Source organism: Pelophylax lessonae (genome assembly GCF_965119305.1).
Source record: "Pelophylax lessonae genome assembly, contig: HAP1_SCAFFOLD_692, whole genome shotgun sequence".
NCBI lineage: Eukaryota > Metazoa > Chordata > Amphibia > Anura > Ranidae > Pelophylax > Pelophylax lessonae.
In genome coordinates this window covers 1-25,399 of record NW_028119654.1, presented here as the reverse complement: position 1 = coordinate 25,399, position 25,399 = coordinate 1, and the positions used below count along the sequence as shown (strand labels likewise).

Sequence of the window (25,399 nt, the reverse complement as noted above, 5' to 3'; positions counted from 1 at the left end):
GCCCAATCAGGGCGTACTATAAGCTGGTTTTTAAGGAGTGGGGCCGGGAACGTGGCCGCGGCATCCTTAACAACTGATGAGTCATCAGCTGTCAATGGGTCAAATCACATTTAAAATGACTCGCGGTTACAATTGTCGGATGCCGGCTATTAAAAATGTAAAGAAAAAAATGGCGTAGTTTAACCTCGACCCCCCCCCCCCCCAGTCCATGAATAATTAAAAAAAAAAAAACAGCTTTCCCCCCCCAAAATCCATACCAGACCTTTATCCATGCACGCAGCCTGGCAGGTCAGGAAAGGGGAGGGGACAAGCGAGCAGCCCCCTCCTTAACCATACCAAGTCACATGCTCTCAACATGGGGGGCAGTGCTCTGGGGCAGGGAGGCTCTTCCCAACAACCCTGAGCTGTGGTTGTCGGGGTCTGTGGGTGGGGGGCGTATCAGAATCTGGAAGTCCCTTTTAACATGGGGGCCCCATGTTAAAACCCAATACCACTTTTATGGCCAATTACTTGCATACAAGCCCTCAAAATAGGCACTTTTGATTTTTCATGTTCGGCTCCCTCAGATTTCAATGGGGTTTGCCATTCGGGTTAGAACTTTTCCTTGAGCCTGGTCTGAAGTTATTCATAAAAGGGTGCATATTTAGGATGGTATAGAAAAAGAACCTGGGCCTATAATAGCCTTGGGGGTATGAATTTCACAGTACTACAATGAGTAAGCTGCACTCTAATAACAAGGTTGTTACTAAGGGATAGGGATGCTCCGAACACCCCCCCTGTTAGGTTCGCAGCAGAACTTCTCAACGGGGGGGGGGGGGGTATGGCCCATACCTAACCCTTGGAAACAACCTTGGTCAACCTGTTCAATCATCTGTCTGTCCTCCATTTGTTTTCATTTATAGAAGCTCTAATATGTCTTCTGTGAATGGCAGAGCTGGGCAGAAATGGTGAGAATAGTTGAGCCTGTGACAGCCCCTTCATTGTATTAACCCCTACTGTGCTAGAAGGTTACAGGGGTGGGGTTGGGTGGGGCAGGATGAAGAAAAAGGAATCAGCACAAGGTGCACATCCTACTATCTGTAAGTTATGTCCTTTGTGCTGATTTATCTGTTTTTGATGTTGGTTGCCCTCAGCTTTAATGCTACAGCTTATAGACATGGAAAAAGATACTACCCAAATCCCAAACAGGAATAGAATTCCCTCATCTACCATTTTCATTTAGGTATTTTATTATTACTAGTATTATTATTATGTCTCATAATGTACTTTGTACTTTCTTTGCAGAAGTGTACAGGCTGCCATGCTGATAACCTTCTTGGCGAGGGTCATGATTTTGTAAGACTCTCTCCATCTACTTACATTTTTTAAATCTAATTTTGATATAATATAATTTTTGATATAAAATATGCAATGTGAATTAACCAATAATGCACAAGGCAACATTTTCATTTTATTTTCAAATGCTTCTCCACATTATTTGGCATTTAATGTGAGCATTTTTTGCTCTGTGAAAAACATCAACCCTTGTAAACCAGTTCAATGACCAATGAAGATGCACAAAGAGCAGTAATTGTGCTAACCAATCACATTGAATTGAATTACAGCATTCAGAGCAAACAAATGTGACTACTGGGCAACACGTTTGATTAATGACAGAAATTAAATAACTTCTGATTATCTCCATGGTTAGACATAAATATACAAACACAGTAGTGTACATATATGTATGTGTAACTATCTATCTATCTATCTATCTATCTATCTATCTATCTATCTATCTATCTATCTATATATATATATATATATATATATATATATATATAGAGAGAGAGAGAGAGAGAGAGAGAGAGAGAGAGAGAGAGAGAGAGAGAGAGATAATACTTTCATATATATAAAATACTTCATGATATCTGTTCTGCAACACATCGAGTGATTTATTTAAATATTTGCAAAATCCACAAACTTCGTATGTGATAAATCCATGCAATCTCTTGAACTGTCATGGCCTTTGATCAGGTAAAATATGTATAAAACTGAAACAGACCATTTCCTTTTAAATGTTAATTGTAACCGGGAGCACATAACGCCTGTACACACATCCCTCCACTAATTTGTATCAAAGAACCGCTCTTATAGAGCAACAAGAATGAAGAGTTTGACAGGTGATAAGGAAATAGCTCACCTCCTTACCATATGTTTTAACCTCCTAAATGCCACCCACTGTGCTGCAACCATGTGTATTACATGTGGATGTGGGGCAATTGTAGACTGGCTCCATTCACTTGAATACATCACGTTCAGTAGGCAGTAGTGCCCACCAAACGTGACAGTGGGTACAAGAAAAGGAATAAATCCAAGTCGTCATTTAACCCTTTGGGTTGTATAGTGTCCAGTTCAGCTATCTATTTAACCTCTCTACACTTTAACTGCATTCCCTGTTGGCACCCCTCTGGGGTCTAGGAACATGATCAATGATTATAAATTTAAGCTGGGAAATGGAATGTCTGCATAGAAAAATGTTTGGGAACAGGAAGCTCTGGCTAATCTGCCCCCTTGAGGATTTATGTTGTGATAATCTATCTTTCATCCTCGGTGTCATCTCCCTGATATAGTGCGAACCACAGGGGCATTTTAATGCATAAACTACAAAAGGGCTCTGACATGCATTGTACCCTTTGATGTTTATGTCTATATTTCTTCCTGTGTGTAAAAGATGAACCCTTAATCATGTAGAACAATGTACACAGGACAAACATGGAAAAGGTCCACTTTGTTTAGATCCTAAAAAGGTCAAAGCCTGTAGTTGAGGGAGAAACATATCTGCCCTAACTATAGTGTCCTATATGATTTTTAATTCATTCCCTATAAGAGCGCTTCTCTGATACAAGGTAGTAGAAGGATGTGTGCACAGGTGTTACATGTTTCTGGTTGCAATTAACATATAAGATGGAGATGATCTGTTTCAGTTTTATACATACTTTACCTGAGGAAGGATTGTGAGCGGCTCACAACTGTTATACAGATTTTTCCCATGTGAAGTTTGTGGATGTTGCAAACATTTGAATTTATCACCTCAGGTGCTGCAGAACTAGTATCGTAAAATATCTACATATGGGAGCAGATGGTATACCTCATGTAATGTGTGCGCTCATGAGGACTGGATTGGAGGTGGGAGTTCCCAGCACTATATATATATATATATATATATATATATATATATATATATATATAATATACACACACACACACCACACACACACAGACATAACTATATAGTTATATATGATACAAACTATTCCATTCTCACATACATATACAGGATATCAGAAGTTGCAAGCTTTCAAAAACAGTAAATGTCCACACGCTGAAAATATAAAGACATATAAAAACTGTGTGTGCCCATGATCATTAAACATCAAAGCTCTTAATGCTGAAACCTCTTAATGCTTGGGACCTCTTACTATGAATAATGTAGATGTGGTCACTTTGTAATCTCATAATGTAAAAGTAATGTATTCAATAATCTAAAAAGCAAAAAAATTGCAACACTCAAAACATAAATGAGCACTGACCACACCCACAATTACAATGCCCAAAATGTTTTTATTTATTTATTTTTAAATATGGGTTAATTTTACAGAAATTTTAACTTGTTTGTCATTTGTAGTCTGTAAAGCTGCACCTTAGAGGTATTAAGTGAGATATTTGGCATGCATGCATACACAATTCTGTTGCATTTTGTTTTTAGGATGAACTTTTGGAGGGGGTTGGAGAAACTGGAAGCAAATCTGGTGAGGCTGTTGTAAAGCTTCTGGTAAGTTTTCTTGTTCCCTCGCTTCATTTCTGTTTGTACATAACAGCTGGTCAGAAATACTGAGGCTGATTGAGAATGTTCACACAATAAATTGTTGAATATTCACTTCAATTACCCATTAACCACTTTACCTCCAGTCGTTCCCGTCCAGCGACGTAGACGCTCTTTCCCGATCGTTGGGGAATCGAGTGAGGAGATCCGCCCGCCTGTGTAAACAGAGTGGGCGGATCTCCTAAGTGACAGGGAGTGGCAGATCAGAGTGTTCAGCATAGCTGAACATCCGATCTGTCCTTGTGTCACATAGTCACCTCCCCCCCCACACGTCAGTAAGCACCAGGCATACATTAACCCCTCCCTCTCCAATAAAATTAACCCCTTCCCTGCCAGTGTCATTTTTACAGTAACAGTGCATATTTATAGCACTGATTACTGCAGTAATGTCACTGGTACCCCCAAAAGTGTCAAAAATGTCAGTCAAGGGTCCGACCTGTCCGCCGCAATGTTGCAGTCCCGCAAAAAAAAAAGCAGATCGCCGCCATTACGCGTTAAAAAAAAAAACACCAAAAATGACAGAAATCTTTCCCGTAGTTAGTAAACGCAATAACTTTTGCGCAAACCAATCAAAATACGCTTATCGTGATTTTTTTTTACCAAACATAGGTAGCAGAAAACAAATTGGCCAAAAATTTAAAAAAAATTAGATTTTTACATTGGGGGGGAATTTCATATAAGAAAATGTTAAATACCACCAAAAAAAATCTCTGTTTGTGGGAAAAAAAGGACGTAAATTTTGTCTGGGTACGGCGTCGCACGACCGCGCAATTGTCAGTTAAAGTCGCACAGCGCCGAATCGCAAAAAGTGGCCTGGACGTAAGACAGCAAAATCCTCCGGTGGTAAAGTGGTTAATGTGCAGATGAAAAAAATGAACCGGAAGTTGCTTTTTTCATGAATAGATAATTGAAGTCAATCTTCATACAATTTATAGTGTGAACATTCTCAGTTCCTTTAGTAAATCATCCTCAGGACTATAAAGTAAGAGCTACTTATTCTTCAGGGACATTTCTGAAAAAAAAATTTTTTATTAGAATAGACATAATTAAAAAACAAAACAAAAACTGAGACATCAGTTCTTTGGGTGACTTAAAGTGTTACTAAACCCAGAATCCTGTAAAATGTTACTAAACCCAGGATCCTGCATTCACTATATCTGGTCTCCCATAGTACACAGAACATGGAAATGCAATTATTATATTAAATATAAACAGATAATAACTTTTCTTATCAGCAGTATATAGCAGCCTTGTGACTTGTAGCAATTCCTAGTAAAGCTTGTAGGAGGAGTTTTCATTTCCCCCTGATCCTCTGTCTGGAAATGTCTGGACAGTGCTGATTGGCTCTGTGCTGATCACATGCACTCTCCCAGGAAAAAAAAAACTATCTAGCAATACACACCAAACTGAGCATGTGCAGCCTGTCCCCGACTCTGTAAATATCAGGTTATGAAAGTGAAAGCAGAGAAGGATTAGAGAGACAGGATCAAACAGCCTTTATACACAATGCAGAGGATTAACCCCTTAGGTTCCACAGTGAGTATAGCAAGCATATACAGACTGAATTTATTGTTGTGGGTTTAGTACCAATTTAAGCCTAGTACACACTATCAGTTTTTTTTTTTCCATTCAACCCAGTGGGCTGAACGAAAAACAAAAACAGAATAGTTCGGGAGGAGATCCTGTACTAACAATGCGATATTAGTACAGTGATCTCCCCATTGAGCTCTTGTGTTCTGACAGGGGGATTGGCCCACAGTAGAACACACCGGTCAAGAGCGCTGATCAGATGACAATTGGCAGACCTTTTTTGGCCATGCCCCTTCGACAGAAGATGGATGTTTGCCCCGACTTCTGTTGGACCGGCTGCCGTACACACGAGCTGAATGTCGGCTGGTTTTTGTGTGTGTACGGGCCCTAAGGGAGTAAAATGAAAATGTATGAAATGAAAAACATAAATGACATCATCTCAAAACATTTAGTGGCATTTTTATGAAGTAATGAAGGTGGCATTCACTGAAAATTCACTGGTGGTGAATAGTTTACTGCATATTAAAACAAATTCACTAGGAATATTCACCTGCAGTGAATTATTGTTTGATGTCATATTCACTGCTTTACAAATATGTCCTTCAGTATATGAGCCGTTACTCCCAAAAGGATAAAACACTGCAAAATATCACTTGCCAAAGACAGCTTGCTTACCGGACCTGCAAGGAAGCAAAGAGTGGAGTAATACATTTATCAATAGGTTCCAGAGTGCCACAGTCCTAGGAATAGGAGAAGGTGAACAGGTGATTTTAAATAAAGATTTCTGGTAGATTTCTTTCTACTATAGTAAAAGCTAATCCTTTGTTTCCTAAAGGAATATAGACTCACAACTTAACTTAGCTATAAGGAAGTAATTTTCACTTTAATCATCCAATCACATGCAGGCAAAAATCCTGTCGGTTTATTTCCATTGCACATGAATGGCATCCAAAGTGAACAAAGCTTCATCTAGTTTACTAAGGCTAACCAATACATCACTTGATGTATCTCATTCAGCCCCATAGGCTGTAATAGAGAAATCCATCTATTCCTCCATCCAAGCTGAACACCATGGATGAGGGAATCTTCATTGCTGGCTATTGAATTCAGCAGTTATGAGGCTGCCCGCATACCCAAAGAGTGACTGCATCTAATAGGGTGCAGACACTGCTGGGCTGATCATTTTCTACTTGACTCAGTTAAATTTTAGATTGACTTTTGTTGAGCTGGGTGGTACTTACAAGGCCACCCATTGCTTGAATTTTGGTCACTTCAGCAGGAATCATCTGAAACTCATCCACTGAGCAGGGGGGGGGGGGGGGGGGGACATCGCCGGGGGACCCAAGAAGAGGAGGATTGGGGCTGTTCTGTGCAAAACCATTGCACAGAGCAGGTAAATATGCCATGTTTGTTATTTTATTTTAAACAAATGTAACCTTTACAACCACTTTAAGCGAAGTCAACATTTAATTTGCTATGTAAACAGTCTCTATTCCATTAGTAAATCAAACCCCTCAGTTTTCCTTGTCTTCCAATATAAAGAGAACCTGTCAGAAGAAAGTAAGATAATAAATCTGAGACTGATGACAAAGAGCCTTGACATACACTTGGAAAGCTGGACAAATGGATGATTGGGGTACAAATTATCTTTTTTGGGCTTTTGTTTTTTAGAACTCACTGGGACTAGATGAAGCCACGTTGAAGGCTGTTTGTGCATTGGTAAGTTTAAAACTGTATATTGACAACATCTTATATTGTTTACTATGTTAAATATCATAATATTTTTCAATGCATTACTGAGTAAATAATATTTGTTAGGCAAGTAACAGGGGACTTTTTATAAAATGTAGTACATTATTGCATTGAAATATGGTGTACGTTCATGAATCAGAGAATTATTTTCTCAGTTCACTTCTCGGCAGTTCTCAGTGGAAAATGATCTCCTGTTTATGAAGCGGAGAACTTAATTTCCCACAGGGAGAAGTTTTTCCTCTGAAAATGGCCAAGATCCATGTAAAAGTGGGTGGGCTGCCTGTAATCTTGTGAGACCCAAGCCTATTCTGACACTTCACTCCTACATGTAAAAATCTATTTTTTTTTGCTAGAAAAATTACTTGGAATCCTCAAACATTATATATTTTTTTAGCAGAGACACTATAGAATGTATGTTGTAATTTTTTTATGTCACACAGTATTTGCGCAGCAGCTTTTCAAATGCAATTTTTTTGGAAAAAAAAAAAATACATTCATGAATAAAAAAAAAAAAAACAAAACAATAAAGTTAGCCCAATTTTTTTGTATAATGTGAAAGATGATGTTACGTCAAGTAAATAGATACCTAACATGTCACACATTAAAATTGGTCCTGCCTGTGGAATAGCGGAAAACTATGGTGCCTAAAATTCCCCTTAGGTGACGCTTTAAACGCCAGTTTAGAGTGGCACATAAGGTTTGGGTTATAATTATTGCTCTCACTCTGACGTTCGCGACAATACCTCACTTGTGTGGTACGATCACTGTTTACATATGCGTGCGGGAGTAACGTATGTGTTCGCGTTTGCACATCAGCACGAAGGGACGGGGGTGCTTAACATTTTTTTATTATTATTTATTTCTTTTATATAACATTTTTTTTTTTTTACACTTTTTAAAAAAAAATTCTCTCCTCTGGCCCCCAATGCAGCCAATCGGACTGAGATCGGCTGCTTCTCTGGCCGCTGGTGTCCAGGTAAACAAAGGGGCAGAACCGGAGGTGACGAATACTTGTCGCTCCCGGTTTCCAGGGTTACAAAGAGAGGGGAATGATGTCAGTTCCTCTCTCTTTGTCTCAGGCAGCCATGCAATGGGACGGAGAGCCCGGGAGAGGCGGTGGCAGCGGGAGGGTGTGGGACCCACTTCCGTCACACGCAGGACTGATCGAGTGGCTAATTAGCCAATCAGATTACTTCTACTTTGTAAGGAATCACTGGCTGAAACTATCGGTACTGGGTTTATGCCTGTGGGTGCTGGCATCATCCCCGTATAACCACTGAAATCCAAGGACGTACAGGCACGTCCTTGGATAGGAAGTGATTAAGCAGTAGTAAATTACCACTGATGAGTACACAGGCATCCTCAGAGGAGACCCCCACCTCATATTAATAAAATAGTTAGTCCCCATACACAAAATATATATATATATATATATATATATATATACACACAAATTTTATATATAAATATATATACTACACACCACATTTAAAAAAAAAAATATATATATATACACATATATATATGGCAGGGGGACATGTTTACTGTCTTCGGGGGTCTGATCGAGGAAGAAGGAAGTCAATAGTTTTCCTTATTCCCCCTCAGTTGTCCTCAGATTCTGTCTTCTCTCTCCAATGCTCCACCTCTGGGCTGGTGAATCTGGGAGTGTGAATTCCCAGATCGCCAGTGAAGTGCGGAGATCGCAGCTTCATAAATTGGCCGTTTCTGTGCCAGTCGATGACAGATTCTCTGTGTGTGGAGATGAACATGTTCTCCCCCGATCATCTCTGTTTCATAAATCAATAATGATCCGAGATGAGCTGTGATCATCTGGGTTTCATAAATGGACACCTATGTGTGACTATAACAAAAATGAGCATTTTATCTATTAGACCATCACAACCCTTTGAAGAAGAAATCAGCCACACTGCTCATGTAAAACTTATATAGTTAAATAAATACAACAATATGAGGAAGCAATATTGTAGCGGCCACCCCTATGGAAAGAGGAGTTGCGCCTCCAGAGATGTTCTCTTCCCCCTAGTGGGAGGGATGCTGTAGAGTAGAGCAGGAACCGCTCTTATAAGAGCTAGTGATTTAGCGATCCAAGCAGAAGAGTGAGAGAGCTAGTATAGCCTTCTCCCACAAACATGAGATGAGACTCTATGTTGAGGGTAGACAGGAACTATTTTTGGAACCCACTCACACACATTATATACACTATCAGGTCAGGTGAATCTGATTCCATTATCATATGCAGATTAAATTGTTTACAGAAATAGAATTAACCTGAACTAATTATCTAGCCATCTGGACAGAAACAATATGTGAGTTCATTAACAATTAACAATTTGGACAGAAAGGCTTAACAGAATCCACATCACAACTCAATACACAGACAATAGGAAGAATCCGTCTCTGACATTGAAGTACAATACACATTATCAGAAGTGTAAACACAGAACCCCCAATAGATAACAGGTGAGTATTAGTATTAGCATATTCAATGATGTGTGGAAGACAGGTGGTTGAGCTGGTGATATTAGCAATCTGCTAGGGGTCCGACTGTTCGGTTGTTTGTTGGGTAGATGAATAAAGTGAACATAAAATGAAATAGAAGGCAATGTCCTGAGCTCATAGGAGAATGCAATTAGGGGGTTTACAATCCAGGGACAGGGTGATCCGTCACAAATATGTTTTCTCATATTGTATTAAATAAATAGTGTTTTACCTATGCATGTCTCTGTTTACTGTATTATATGAATATTTACATGATTTTTTTATGTAAAATGTGAAATACCTATATATACTAATTGGAAATATCATTCTGCAATAGGGGGAGAAACTTTTAAAATCAGAGTGCTGGAAGGCAGCCCTTGGGGTATGTATATATAATATCATCTGTAAATTAGAAATGGCAGAAATAATAAATTGTATAATGTCACTTAGAATTATTGGTTGCTATGGGACCAGAATCTGAACTTTTACATAGCATTAGGATTGGATATTTGTCTAATACTAAACACAGCCTAGGATTTTTACTGAAGAGACTTTTACAGATTTATCACAGAGGATTATGAACATTATAATACATCTTCATGCTATTTTAATCAAGATGAACCCCATGCAGATAGAACAAAAACTATTTGATCCAGGCATTCAGTAAGTACAATTCATAAATGTTTTTTGACAGAGACAGCTAGAAAGTTAGTGACCAAACTGTTGAGAAAAATCAGGCCTACTAAGGTTGCCTTCATCACAAAACTTCATGAACACAATGACAAATCTCTTGGCAGGTGAAAAAGTATATAGATTTATCTGGAGCTTAGTTCTAAAGCATGCCATAAAGTAGTCAGAGAAATATTTGTAGATATAAACAGTTTTGCTATTGTTTCTGATTTTTCAATCAATGTTTGTCATGTGAATATAAGTTGTTATGTGAACTGCTGTATTTCATTTCAGACTGTTGCTCCGGGAGTATTAGCTGATCTGATAAAACTTTATTGTGAGGTAATATTATAAACTATCTCAAACTGCAATTTATTTTTTATTTTAAAAAAAATATATTTTTTTAATCCAAACTCATTAATAATATAACAATTTCAGCATAATTTATAGACTCATTTTCTTGCAGTAGTCCTTCTATCCCATTTTGTTCTCAAGTCCTTTGTGTGTCGCTAAAACCCCTACTGCATTAAAAAAAAAAAAATGAAATTCAATAGCTGAGGTAGTTGTCAAACCGGCTGAAAACAGCCAGGGCATGTGTAAAGCCTTGCAACACCAGCATAAAAATCTTTCCAATCAAATCCTCCGAAAATTAAGGATTCTGTCTGTTGAATGTTAATTCATAAAGTGCATCACATGTTATAAATAACAAAAAAAAAAAATGTAAATTCATATATAGGAAATAACATAAAACTGTCCCGCATGCTGAAAATTGTTTGTGTCAACCGATATTAATAAATATCACTAAAAACTAGCGTATGCAAAACAAACATCAAAATCTATAAAAATACAACAGATCAGTCCGACTCCGGTGCTCATCAAGTAAAAGTGCTCTCATGCTTCAAGTAGAAATATTTCCGGGTGTATCACCCTCTGTGCTCATACCACGCTCGCCTCTAAATTTGACCCATAAGGGGTCTCAACACCACTGGCCTCCTTCCAGAATCCTCCTTTTCCTCTTTCACTTTAAATAAGTTGCAGCTAAAGGTGAAAGGTATGTGTTGATGTCTGCATTTCAGTAAGAACATGTGGTCCGGTTAGGGTTAACTGTAACAATTGATTTGCTTTGTAAATCCAGCAAACAAAATAGAAATCTTATAATCAGTATTTTGAATGCCATAAGCACTGTGTTGGATAACATATTAATTTACATGTATTATTTTCTGTTTTAAAGTTAAAGGGAAGCGGTGCAACTGATGCTGCTGCTAAACTAACAGAATTACTGGTAAGAACCTTTTGTAATGTAATTGCAAAGTATTGTAAAGAATGGAAACCAATTACCAATCATTTCCTAACTGATGGGAATACGTTGAAATCTGATTGCTAGGTGTAGATACATTTTGTACATCCAGTTTGCTCTACTTGAAGTGTCTTCTTGAATAAGCACACAGGGCTTGGCAACTATACACTGATCCCATGTATTCAATTCAAAACCTGCCATGGTAAATGACAACTGAAGAATACAAGTTTTAATCCTGAACATTTGCTATAATATATTCCAAAAAGTCTTAAAACGCTTTGCTATAATGTAACAACCAATCATAAAGCATCCTGTCCATCCTGAAATTAGTAAAACCAGTTATAATTGGCTGCTATGTGTCCCTTCATGTTGGTAAAATATTACATTGAGTAAAATCAGTAGGGATTGGTGAGATGAACACTGTAGACAAAGAAGAGGCCATATTTTTATTGGGCAATATGAAGAGTAATGCTGGCCATACACTAGCAGAAAAATTGGTTGAAAATCTATAATGACGATCGTTCGCCCGATTTTCTTATAGTTAGTGGATAACGAACGGTAATCTCTTTCAACTTTTTGGCCTTAAAAAATAGTTTGAGAAATTGGAAATACTTTTGCTGATCTAACGACAGTCTTGTGTTTTTTGGCTGCCTCGCTCGAGAACAATCGTGCGACTTTTCTTGCGCATGTGCCAAAACCTTTAACCCAGAAGGTAAACATATTACAGAATGAACATAATAATAGACATGTACGATCCACAAAAAAAACATTTTGTATAAACTGCATTTCATTTCCACGAACGTTCATTGCTAAACTCATCAAACAAGGGCACACAGCTAGCTTTTGCATAGAGTATATAATAACCAACCAAAATTCTGCAATAATAAACAAACTTCTGATTTCATGAAAACTAACGATAAAATGGTTAATTTATGTTCATGGAACAAACGTTTATCTTTCGAAGTTTGATGGTTCCATGATGGTAGTATCTTTTGCCATTTCGATAAATCGTTCGATTTTATAAAACGCACACGCCCGATTTTTCTGCTAGTGTATGGCCAGCATAAGGCGAATTGTCAGCATTGCAGTGTAGTTTTGAAATACAAATAAAGGTGTAAGACTCCATTCACACTGATCCGACTTGTCAGGCGACTTGTCAGCCTGACAAGTCGCGGTCCTCACGCTCCCACTGTGTAGTACAGGAGCCGTTCTAATAGGAGCAACACAAGTCGCTCCGACTTGGAAAAAGGGTCCTGTACTACTTCGGGGCGACCTGGAGGCGACTTGCATAGACATTCATTTTATGAAGTCTGTGCAAGTCGCGCCGAAGTCACAGGTCGCCCCCAAAGTCGCGCAGAAGTCGTGCCGCTGCAGTGTGAATGCGGTCTAATAGACAATGTTTACCAAACTTCTGAACAAGGTATATCTGCTGATGCATTGGACAGATTGTCTCTGCAGGTGGAACAGATCACTTTTTAGTAAGAGCCTTAAACTGCTGTCACTTCTTAAACATCAGTCCCCAAACCAATTTGGCAGACACCATGTCACCAATGTCATGAGGTTGAAATGTGACTGTTTGCCAGAGGGGGCCAAGAGTCCATATATTATAGTAACTTTTCTGCAAGCTGCTGACATTTTATTTATATTTTAATGCTTTTCTGTTTTACCATACTTAGTTTTCTTTTGGACTGTGTCACATGTGAGCTTAATTTATTTATATATATATATATATACACACATCATGTATGAAATCCCTTTTTACCTATTTTAAAACAGAAAAAACTTGGATGTGTCTTGGATGAGGAGCTTGGTCTGGAAAACGATCAAACACTGGTAAGAATGTTCTCCAAGGTGTTTTTAAATGAATGTTCATCCTTACAATTCCATTCTTGAAACCTCTCCAGCAGGTTCTGTTGCAATTAAACTATAGATTAAAAAACGTAGGTATGTAAGCAATGGGCATTTTCTCAGGCTTTAGAAGTACTGCAATAACACAATTCAGCTTAAAGTGACTCTTAAAGTATAACTAACTGCAACAGTTTTTTTTTGTCGGGTTTTTATTGCTGTCTGTGCCCCTGTCAGGTTTATTCCCCCTCTCTATTTGCCCTTTTTTATCATTCTTATTGAAAATGAAAGTAAAAGAAATTTCCAAATTTTGGGTTGACACCAGAACAGAAAAAGAGGGGAAGTCTTCCAATGGGGACGCTAGTTCTGGTGACACTCAGATTCCCTCACTTTGGAGAGATTTCTGCTCACTTCCTGTTTTGTCTATGGGACAGGAAGTGAAGGGAAATCTCCCCAATGGGACACATATTGAAAAAATACTGACAGAGGTTATAATCCTCACGCACTCTATCAAAAATGAAAAAAAAATGTTGCCTTTAGTTCTACTTTAACAGCTTGCCGACCGCCCACAGTAATATTACTGTGGCAGAGCGGCTTGGCTGCGTCCAGTCACGTAGCACTATGTGACTGGAGTGCATGTATTTAGACACAGCGGGAGGCGGGCCGCGGGAGGAGAGGTGGTGATTGCCGCCTTCCTCCCGCGATTATCCGGGAAATGGAGAGAAGACCCACCGGCTTATGTAAACAAAGCAGGCGGATCTTCTGTGAGACAGGCAGGGACAGATCCCCCCCCCCCCCATACACACACACACACACACACACACGCAGTTAGTAAGCACATAGGCTCACATTTAACCCCTTGATCACCCACAGGGTCAACCCCTTCCCTGCCAATGGCATTATTACAGTAACAGTACATATTTGTAGCACTGATTACTGTAGTAATGTCACTGGTACCCCCAAAAGTGTCAAAAATGGCAGTTAGGATTCCGATCTGTCCTCCGCAATGTTGCAGTCCCACTAAAAATCGCAGATCGTCGCCATTACTAGTAAAAAAAAAAAAAACAATAACAATGACATAAATCTTTCCCATCGTTAGTAGATGGGATAACTTTTGCACAAACCAATCAAAATATGCTTATTGCAATTTTTTTTTGCCAAAAATATGTAGCAGAAAACGATTTGGCCTAAAATGTTAAAAAAAAATATGTATTTTTTTTATTTTTTTGGGAATGTCCTATAGCAGAATGTGAAAAAAAAAATATATTTTTTTGCACAATTGTCGCTTTTTTTGTTTATAGGGCAAAAAATAAAAATCGAACAGGTGATCAAATACCACCAAAAGAAAGCTCTATTTGTGGGAAAAAAAGGACGTAAATTTTGTTTGGGTACAGCGTCGCACGACCGCTCAATTGACCGTTAAAGTAACGCAGTGCCGAATTGTGAAATAGAGCCTGGTCAGGAAGGGGATAAAACCTTCCAGGGCTAAAGTAGTTAACCAAATGCTGCTTAAAGAGGTCTGTGCTTGCAAGGAAGAAAACAAATTACTTACCTTTCCTGCTGCCCATAAACACCGAACACTGCTCCTCTGCAGGGAAATCCTGAGGTGAAGTTCCTTCTTAAAAAGAAACTTCTGGGAGTGTCCATTTCCTGTAACCTCAACTGCACTTAGTGATCCTCCCACCATCCCCCCTCATCATTACTGTTTCCTGTACTGCACCCCTTGACAAGTATACATTGATCATTGGTATCCTTTGTGTATAAATCTTTACAAACAATAAATTGTGTTTTTAGAAATACAAGGTAAGATCTGTTTTATATATGACTTAATTTGCTAAAACATTGGGCTGGTAGTAATGGATTATTTTTTTACAAGCGGGTGTATCCCCTGACAATGCTTGAAGTATCTCTTGGGGTACATATGGAACTGGTTGATAAGCTGTGCTCTAAACTGAGGAAATCACATTTTTTAGATTATTCTAAAGAGCCAGGATGAGATTTATACTTTCTGCCACCCTAAGCCAACTATCTTGTGCCCACCTACTGCAAATGACTGACTAACCTTAGCATTATACCAACAAGACCTGACCCTATAGATGCACAAGTCACACTGAGGCTAGGAGTGGAGAAGATGAATAAGACATATTCCCACACAGTACACCTAAAACTGATGATTAGAAGATGGGGAAAATGCTCACCCTGCTCTGCTAGAAGTTCAGTTTTAGGTGTACAGGCTCAATGTGGATGAATGGTAAGCACACAGTATGAGGTGTGACAATTTAATTCCCGGAATACCTGCGGCATAGCACTATGGTGGTGAGTCACACAACCATTCACACTCAAGCGTCTTCTGACATGTTCTAACTTGCACTCACCTGGGTTGCAGACCAGTTGACTCAGTCTTTACAGAGTAGTAGAAGAAATAGTACATGTGCGCATTGCGCTGTTGGCAGAAAATAAGTGGCAGAAATCTGGAGCAGTGGATTAACAACAAATTTTGCATAGAAATTGGAAAAAATGCAAATGAAAATGTAACTCTGTTACAAAAGGTGAACATTCCACAAAGATATCAAGTGTTTTTGAATGGAATAGGCAGTTTAAAGAGGGTTTGGAAAATGTCCACAATGACACAAGAAGTGGGCAGCCAAACACACAAAGGACGGATGCAAATGTGGACAGAGTGAGAATCCTCGTACACTCAGATTGAAGATTGAGCATGCGAATGATGAAAGAAGAATTGAACATGAACAGAGAAACAGAGCAGCAGATTCCAATGGAGGATTTGGGAGTGAAAAAGATGTCTGTAATGATGGTGCCTCAAATCTTGACAGAAGATCAGAAAGAGTCTTCAAATTTAATCCGATCTTTTGAAGAATGCAGAGCTGTAGGGTTATTTCTGGTCCATTCTCAGAAATTAAATTGTCACACATTGTACAATATTATTCCATCAACCAAAAAGCTTGTACCTGTATGCAGGGCAGCAGTATGGATCCTTTTATGAAACAATAGAATGTGTTATTGACAGCAGAATGATGTGTGGGTGTCTATGTGCTGACCCCGGAAGCATTGCTGTCCAAAGCCATGGTTTGTGGTGACTATGCAGAAAACAAGAGCTTTTGTAATCGATATAAGATAAAATGTAACAGTGAGCAATAGGCAAAGATTCAATGTATCCTATCAAAAATAAACACAAAAACAAAACAAGGAAGTAAGGCTCCGTTCACATACAAGCGACGCTACTTCGCACCGTGACCTCCGAGGTCGCGGTGCAAGCAGCGCGCCGCGACCTCGGAGCGGCCGCCACGGACTTCATAACATTGAAGTCTATGGCGGTCGCCTCCTGGTCGCCCCAAAGAAGCTCCGGACCCTTTTTCTAAGTCGGAGCGACTTGTGTCGCTCCTATTAGAACGGGTCCGCAGCTTCCCTATGGGAGGCGACCTACGGCGACCTGTGAGGCGACCAGGTCGCCTCAAAGGTCGCCTTAGTGTGAACGGGGACTAATGTGAACGTTTAGCAAATCTCTTATGGCAAGCAACATTAAAAAGACCTAACTGCTCTCTCCAGCAGATTGTTAAAATGACAGTTTTCAGATGTCTCTGTAAATGACAGAACTGTCTTTTTCACTCTCCCTCCCCCTAGTACTTTTCAGTAGAGTAAAGGGAAATATCTTTACCTTCATTAGCAGGGGCTGACTGGCAACTTTCAGCCCAGGGGGCAAGTACAAAGCAGAGGCCCATGGTGCAGCGACTCAGCCCTCTTCCCCCTCTTCCTGGCCTCCTCCTGACCCTCATTCCAGGCTGAAGCTCTGCTCCAGGTACTCTCTACTCACTGACCGAATCCGGGTTCCCAACCTGGCCACCAGGGGGGTTGGGGGGAGCTAGGACAGCTTGGTCGGGGCTGGCCAGAGGAGGAGATTCTCCAGTGGGGCATGGAACTGGACTCTGCTCAGACACAGTTTACACCATCCATGCTGGGGGGGAGGCCTGCACTCTTTCCCTGTCTTCATCCCACACTCAGTAGGTCAGCAGTGGGGACTTTTTACTTCTCTTCCCCAGGAATCTTTTAGGTAGGTCTGTGGCAGGAGCAGTGCAGCCTTTTTATGAGGCATCAGAGTGGCCCGGGGGGCAATTGCCCCCCTTCCTCCTGGCCCAGTCCTCCCATGTTCATTAGTCATTCTTTAACAAGCTTTCTTCTAATGTCACAGCAAGAATTATAAGTGTTAAAAGCACCAAGACAGAGGACCGTTGCACTAACAATGCCAAAGTCAATGCTGTAAAAAATTTCTCCAAAAAGAGCATAGCAATTATAAAACCAACTAAAATATAAAGCAAAGATGTAAAGCAATAAACATGTTAAATAATAAAAATGTATTTGTATTAACCTCTAAAACAGTTTGTTTGGTTTTAGGATTTCACTAATTTCTTTGTTTTATTTAAGGAAAATGTACTGGAATCAGTTGGCAAAGAATTTCTTCAGGGACTGCTTGGAAACATACTCGGTCTTACTGGGGTAAAATGTTTTGTTGGTTTGTGATTTAAATATGCATTCCTCATTCTGCTGTATACAGCTAATATTACACTGGGTGAACTGTATAGTGGGATTCAGAAAAGCAGCCAGGAATTGAAAAACACTTTTTTAAAATGAAATTTTCCACCTAACTACTTTACAGCTAAAGAAAAATAAAAACATGTAACCTCTTTATTATGTTGTTTACAACTGCAAAAATGTAACAGTATAAATACTTAAAACAATATTCATATTATTAAATAGCTTTACCACAGTGTGTTAATTATCTTATCTTATCTTTATTATAGAAAGTTGAAGTGGCTAACAATTTATTATGTACCGTGGTAAGTTTTTGAAATGCATTCCTTAGTAAATACAGCTTTGCATATGCTATCTTTCAAATAATATTATTTTGAGATTCTGCATTGGGTTTGGCTAAATCATATATAAAAGTATAATCATTTCTTTAAGTACAGTTTATGTACAGCAACAGTATATGATCAAAGACAAAGTTCACTCCTCTAACAATCATAGCTTCATTGTTAATGAGGGTGAAAAAATAATAATGTCCAACCTTTATGTTAACTATTACATTCCACTACACCTACACATAACTTCTCTGGTCTAAACCAAATTTTCTCCATAACTCTGTAGAAGTTATGGTTAAGTTAGAAGTTAAGTTGGAAGTTAAGCTGTCAATAATTCTAATTTCTAAAGCTGTGCTATCTACTAATACACAAATATGCTGATCTCCTAAACCAGACTCCTCACAAGGGTTTATTGTCTGTGTCTGCCCTGCATTTGGGTCATGAAAAGAATACTGCCATGAAAATGACTATAGTGATAACAGCTAAGCGTTAAAGCTTAACTCCAGTTTCTCTCACTTTAAAATAGTTTGTTTGGATCAAGCAGGCCTAAGCAAACCATTGTAAAAATATAACTTAGCGTCAAGAAAAAATAATATTTAGTGAATCAATGTGTAAGCAATTTTCCACCAGCTGCAGTGCTGCTGTAAGCTTACTTGCAATATAACATGAACATGTATAGAAAAATACTCCATGTTTAGTGTTTGGTTGATAAAATATCAGCAATAGTCCATAACTGTGACAGCTTATAATGAATAGATAAAAATTCCGTAGTGCTGTGTTTTATAAAGTGCTCGTGCTCTTGTATTTTAAACAAACGATGCTCTAAAACAGTATTTTGGCTCAAAACAAGTGCCCCACATGGATGTACACTCACCCTGAAATCTGACCGCCTATATCTCTAGTGTGGTCTCTTGCGCTTGTTGGGGAAATATCCCCTGGCTGGTTTCTGATTACTCCTCAGATATAAAGGGGGGAGACAGATGACAGAGGGAAACCTCATAGCATAAAACCATATGATTTATTACAGAGAAGAGAAGGTAAAATTTGTACACTCACATTCTATCACGGCTAGGCATGGTCCCTGGGAGTGGCATAGGCGGAAGTGTCGTTGTGATGATGCATTCAAGCCTTTAACGCGTTTCAACCTTTAAACAGGTCATCACCAGGAAGCTCTAATCAAACCATTAGCTTCACTAACAGATTCACTCGCTGTGTTCCAGCAGCAGTACAGGGACTTCCCATCCCACTCCCGGAACAAAATTGAGTTGGGATGAGTGCTGCTCAGCTATTCACAGGAAGCTTTGTATTTTTTAAATGAATAGAAAGCTTTCTCTAATTGCCAGAGGTGGAGAGTAAGGCCAATGATGTAATGATCCCAACCAATCACAGGGAGCTTTGTACTCAATCAGAAAACACAAAGAAGTTCTCAGCCCAACTCAATTTTGTTCCAGGAGCTTGATGGGAAGTCCCTGTCCCGCTGCCCAAACACAGCACTGTATACTGCATGAATCTGATGCTACATACAGTTTATACAGGACTTTTAGCTGGCCCTTCTGTTAGTGAAGGTAATTTGTTTGAACCAACCTGATTTAAAGTGACAGAAGGCTAAAGTTTGGCTTTAATATACATAATGACAGCGTTCAATATAAAAATTCAGATTCATTTTATATTCATGTTTTATCACTTTATTGCCAACGACATGGGGCATATGTCAGTATCAGCAGGGGGTTTTGTGTGCACACACATCAAATATTTTATATTTTGCTAAAAGATTGGCTAATATATTGCATTTGTGTGCCCTAAAATTAAATTGGGTTGCAAAGGTTAATTTTTTTCCTAAAATAAAAAAGTTGTTACTGTATACTTACTTGCTCTGTGCAATGGTTTTGCACATAGCAGCCAAAACCTCCTCTTCTGGGGTCCCCCCGCCGGTTCTCTCAGCAACTAGCCATGCTGTGTACATCTATAGATACACAGAAGAGCTTGGCCCGCTCCCCGCTCCCTCCTCACAGGCTTCCGGTGCTACCTCTGAGTCCTGTGAGCAGAGAGAGATAGAGAGCAGCGCTGGATTAAGAATGGACTCAGGTAAGTATTTAGAGAGGGCTGGGGGGAGATGATCATGAAAGGCCCTTTACCTTAGAGCAGAGAATTCATTAAAGAGGAAGTAAACTCAAAAAAAAAATCCGAGAAAAAAAAAGCCCTGTAAAGAGAAAGGCATAATGAGCTAGTATGCATCGCATACTAGCTCATTATGCAGTACTTACCTTAAAACGAAGCCCCCGCCGTGCCGCCACCTCAGCGACAGGACGGCGACATGTCCTGCCGTCCCGCTTCCGGGTTCGCGTCCTCCGGCCATCTGATTGGCCGGAGGCGCGATTACATCACTCCCGCGCATGCGCGCTGAAGCCGCCGTTCACGGCACTGAGCTCTGAAGGAACGGCACGGGTGGCCGTTCCCTCAGAGCGCCTGCGCCGATGACGTCATCGGCAGTTTGCGCTGTAAATATCTCCTAAACGGTGCTAGTTTGGGAGATATTTATAGCACCTATAGGTAAGCCTTAATATAGGCTTACCTATAGGTAAAAGTTATACAAGAGGGTTTACAACCTCTTTAAGGTAGAAAAATCTTTAGCGTTTACAACCACATTAACTTTAGTGTATTTTTACAGAAAATTTGCATTTGATAAACCTTTGTGCTAATATTGAGTGACATAAAAAAAATTGGAACTACCAATATTTTATTCTCCAGGGTCTCTGTTTATAAAAAATATATACTCTTTGTGGGTTTTAACTAATCTTGAGGCCTAAAATGATTTGAATGTGTGCAAAAAAATGCAAAAACAGCTCTGGCCATGAATTAAATGAAACAATACCGATACCTATCAAATACAAAGTTTTTTTTAGCTCCTGCAGATTTGGTTCAGATTAGGCAAAATAAAACCCCTTGGGAAACGGTTGTTATTCCCACAGAGGAGGAAAAAAGTCTCTTGATGCACCAAGGGCAGTTGGATCAAATCCCTGGACCAAAATACTGCTCTACTGGCCTTAGTTTTAGGACTTTCGTAATTGCAAAAATATCATTCATCCCTTTTTTAACCACTTGCTGCCGGCCCACCGTCAAATGACGGTGGAGCGGCGCAGCTCTCGTTATGGGATGACGTCATATGATGGCCCCCCAGAACGGCCGCACTCGCGTACCCGCGAGGGCATGCACTGCGGCGACCGTGGCCCCGTCGTGTTCCTAGGACACGGCGCGACCCTGATCTTGAAAAAGAGCCAATGACTTGGCTCTTTACCCATGTGATCGACTGTGTCCAATCACAGCCGGTCACATGTAAATGAGGAAGTGCCGTTTACCGGCTCCCCTCTCCTCACACTGTGAGAATGTGTGGCGAGGAGAGCCGATCAGCGGCTCCTCCTCAAAGGGGAGTCTAGGAAAGGTAATTAGGGCAATGATTTTTAGTGCCCTGATTACAGTAAAGTAAAAAAACAGTGCCCATCAGTGCCCACAATCAGTGTCCACAGTGCTCACAATCAGTGCTCACAATTAGTGCCCACAATCAGTGCCTATAGTGCTGCCAGTCAGTGTCCATCAGTGCCTGCTCATCCCTGCTGCCCATTAGTGTCCATCAATGCCCGTCAGTGCCGCCCATCAGTGCCACCCATCAGTGCCCATAAGTTCCGTCTGTCTGTGCCCAACAGTGCCGCCTATCAGTGCCCATCAGTGCCGCCTGTTTGTGCCCAACAGTGCTGCCTTTCAGTGCCCATTAGTGCCGCCTATCAGTGCTAATCAGTGCCGCCTATCAGTGCCACCTATCAGTGCTCATCAGTGCTGCCTATCAGTGCTCATCAGTGCAGCATATTATTACCTCCTCATAAGTGCCACCTCATCAGTGCCCATAAATGTCACCTCATCAGTGCCCATCAGTGCAGCTTATCAGTGCCCATCAGTGCCGCCCTTATCAGCGCACATCAGTGAAGGAGGAAAATTACTTATTTTCAAAATTTACTGACAGAAAATAAGAAAAACTTTTTTTTTCAAAATTTTCTGTCTTTTTTTTCTTTTAGTAATAACCAACTCTCATATCCCACCTGGACCTTTAGTTTACGTTTCTACAATGAGCTACTTGATCAAGTACCACTTGTCAATAGTACTCCATTACCTCCCCCTCCCCCCTCTTTTTTCCATTTCCTTCTCCTTCTTCTCTCCTTTCTACTCATCTTCTTTAATTCCTATCTTCGCTTCCTTCCCTGCCCCCTAGTGGCCTTCTTTGAGACAGGCATCAGTCTTTGGTCCTGTCTCATTTGAGGGAGGGTATCTAGTTTAGATACCCTCACTGTACCTCTTGAGTTGACTTAGATATTTAATGTTGTTGCACTAATTTTTGATTCAACATGACATGATGTTGTAATTTATGTACCTGTTGTACAGTTATACCCAAATGTCATACTGCCATTGTTAATACTGTACATGTTATTATAGCTGTTCAATAAAGCTTTTATTGAAAAAAAAAAAAAGAAATAAATAACACAGCAGTGATTAAATATAACCAAAAGAAAGCTCTATTTGTATGAAAGAAATAATTTGAATTTCATATGGGTACAGTGTAGCATGACCGCGCAATTGTCATTCAAAGTGTGACAGCGCTGAAAGCAAAAAGGAAGGGGGTGAAAGGGCCCAGCATTGAAGTGGTTAAATTCCATTTTCCATGTCATTATTAATCATGCAGTAAAGCATTCCACAGCTTACACCCTTACTGTAAAGAAATTCTGTCTAAACTGATGGTAAAATCTCCTTTCCTCCATACACAGCAGATGTCCCCTCGTACTTTCTACAGTCCTTATAATAAAAAGGCAATTCACATTTTTTTTTTTTTTTTACTTTTATAATATTTAAATGTTTTATTTAAATTACTTCTAAATTTTTTTTCATACCAATATACTCAAGTGTCCAATCTTTCACTGTAAGAATTTCCATGTCTTTTATAGCTCTTTCACAGGAGCAGCAGTAAAAATAGACTGTTGAACTGCCGTTTAACCACTCTCCCAGCCCCACCTAAATTCTAACATTGCAGCCATATTGGGGATGTACACATGTTGTGGCTGTGGCAATTTTAAGCTTGCAGGGTTTGTCAGGTGACACCACCTGTGAAACTCTCTTGTTGAGGTCAATGTGAGCCCTCTGCAATCATGGGCCCAATGCTTGACATGAGGTTTCTGTTCAGGTTTAGCATACAAAAACAGACAGACATTCAGGAGGTAGCAGGATTGCCTGCCAGTCACTGCTATACCACCCTCTGAAAGGTGATCCACTGCAAGTTGCTTTTCAGAGGGCAGTATGCACTGCCACCAGTGTGAAAGACGCCTCAAGCATTTTGTTGCCTGCCTCTGTATGTAACCATAAATCATAGCTACTGCCTTAATCAATGACAGGCAATGCCATTCCCTTGGTTTATCTGCTTAATGCTATAATAACATGAATTTGCCATGTAACTGCCCGTGCTATCATTCTGCCAAAATCTTTCAGTAACATGCCTGCCACTATCTAGTACTCTGACTTAAAATGGTTATAAACACAAAAGAAAACATTTATTGTATTGCAGCTTACCAATTCTTAGATGTGATGGCTGCATTTGCTTTCTTTTTTAGACTTTCTTTCCTTTATTTTCATCAAGTGATCCTGCCAGTAAGAAAGTTGCTTTTCAACAGAAAAAGCTGTCCTACAGATGTAGCAGTTAGAGGGTTGAGACAACCCATAAAACACTGACAGGGGTGCATGCAATGATCACCTTTTATTTATTTATGTAAAACCTTTATCCCAAAGGGAAAAAAAACAGTTTGCTGTAACTGTGTATATTTTAACAGTCCATATATTGCAACCCTGACATGAAGCAATATGGTTCCTTGCTTTCTATCTACAGCTAATGTATATATATTTTTTTTCTTCCCAAGACTAACCCTGGTCTTCCAGGTGTTCCAGGTATAAATACAATAGGGTGATTTTAGGCTGGAAACAACTGACTGCATTAATATCCATGTGGTAAGTTTATTATTATATTTATTTTCTTTAATACATCTACCAGGATTTCACTTCAAGAAAATAAAAGAAATGACTTATAATAAAATCAGACATTTCATCTTAAGGGAACCTGTGAGGTCAGAAATACGGGGATTGCCACTGCTGGCTTGGTATTTAAGCTGCAGGCTCCAGGGCAGTTATCCTGAGTCTCTACCCATTGAATTTCTATCCTTGGGCACACAAGCCGGAACTGAGTTTTGTCTTTTAAAAATACACCGGTTGGATGTTTATTCAAATGTGTGACTACTTCAGAGCCTGTTCCTTTAAACCCATATCAGTAATGACCGCTTCTGTACTATTATCTTTACAGACAAAATTTATTGATATGTTATATTAAATATTTTATATTAGAATGGAACTATCATCTAATTGTTCCCCTCAAACTGTAAAAAAATAAATAAAAATAAAAATACTACTTAAAGAGAAACTGTCACCATATCCATTCAGGACACAGTGACAATGTCTGTGCAAAGGGACTTCCCTGACACACAGATACTCACCTTCCCTCCCTCTCCACTTCTTCCTCCATCACAGCCGGCTCCAGAATCCTCCATGTCAGACACTAGGGGGAGCAGTGACATCACTCCCTCTATAATGATTCATTGCTAGACCCAAGCACTGTCACTTGGTAGAAGGTCACATGCTCCCTCGTACCTGAAGCACGGGGTATTTTCTGTCCAGCAGCCAGAATTTTATTGCAGAGACATACTGGGAGAGATTTACTAAAACTGAGGTACACATAATCTGGTGCAGCTGTGCATAGGAACCAATCAGCTTCTAATTTCAGTGTGTTCAATGAAAGGGTAACTCCACTTTTGTGGGGAAAAAATAGCAAATAATATAAATAATAATATAGCATATACAGTTGTGACACAAGTCATATTGGAATTGAATGCTATTAAAAATTACCTTTCCTTTTCAAACTGCAGCACTGACATTTTCTGTAAAATTCAATGCAATATGGCTACCTGGAGGCGTTCTGTGCACAGA

At 39.6% G+C, this 25,399-nt stretch overlaps 1 protein-coding gene across 1 annotated transcript; it reads left to right on the top strand.

The window, feature by feature from the left end:
• Window positions 1–1,243: 1,243 nt before the first annotated feature.
• LOC309544035 (uncharacterized protein) lies at window positions 1,244–17,966 on the top strand (the record flags this gene model as incomplete). Its single annotated transcript, XM_082276426.1, has 7 exons — window positions 1,244–1,335; window positions 3,749–3,814; window positions 7,067–7,114; window positions 9,984–10,064; window positions 11,547–11,597; window positions 13,389–13,445; window positions 17,865–17,966. Coding segments are annotated over exons 1-7 (480 nt in total), but the record flags the coding sequence as incomplete, so codon positions are not given.
• Between the last annotated feature and the right edge of the window lie 7,433 nt (window positions 17,967–25,399).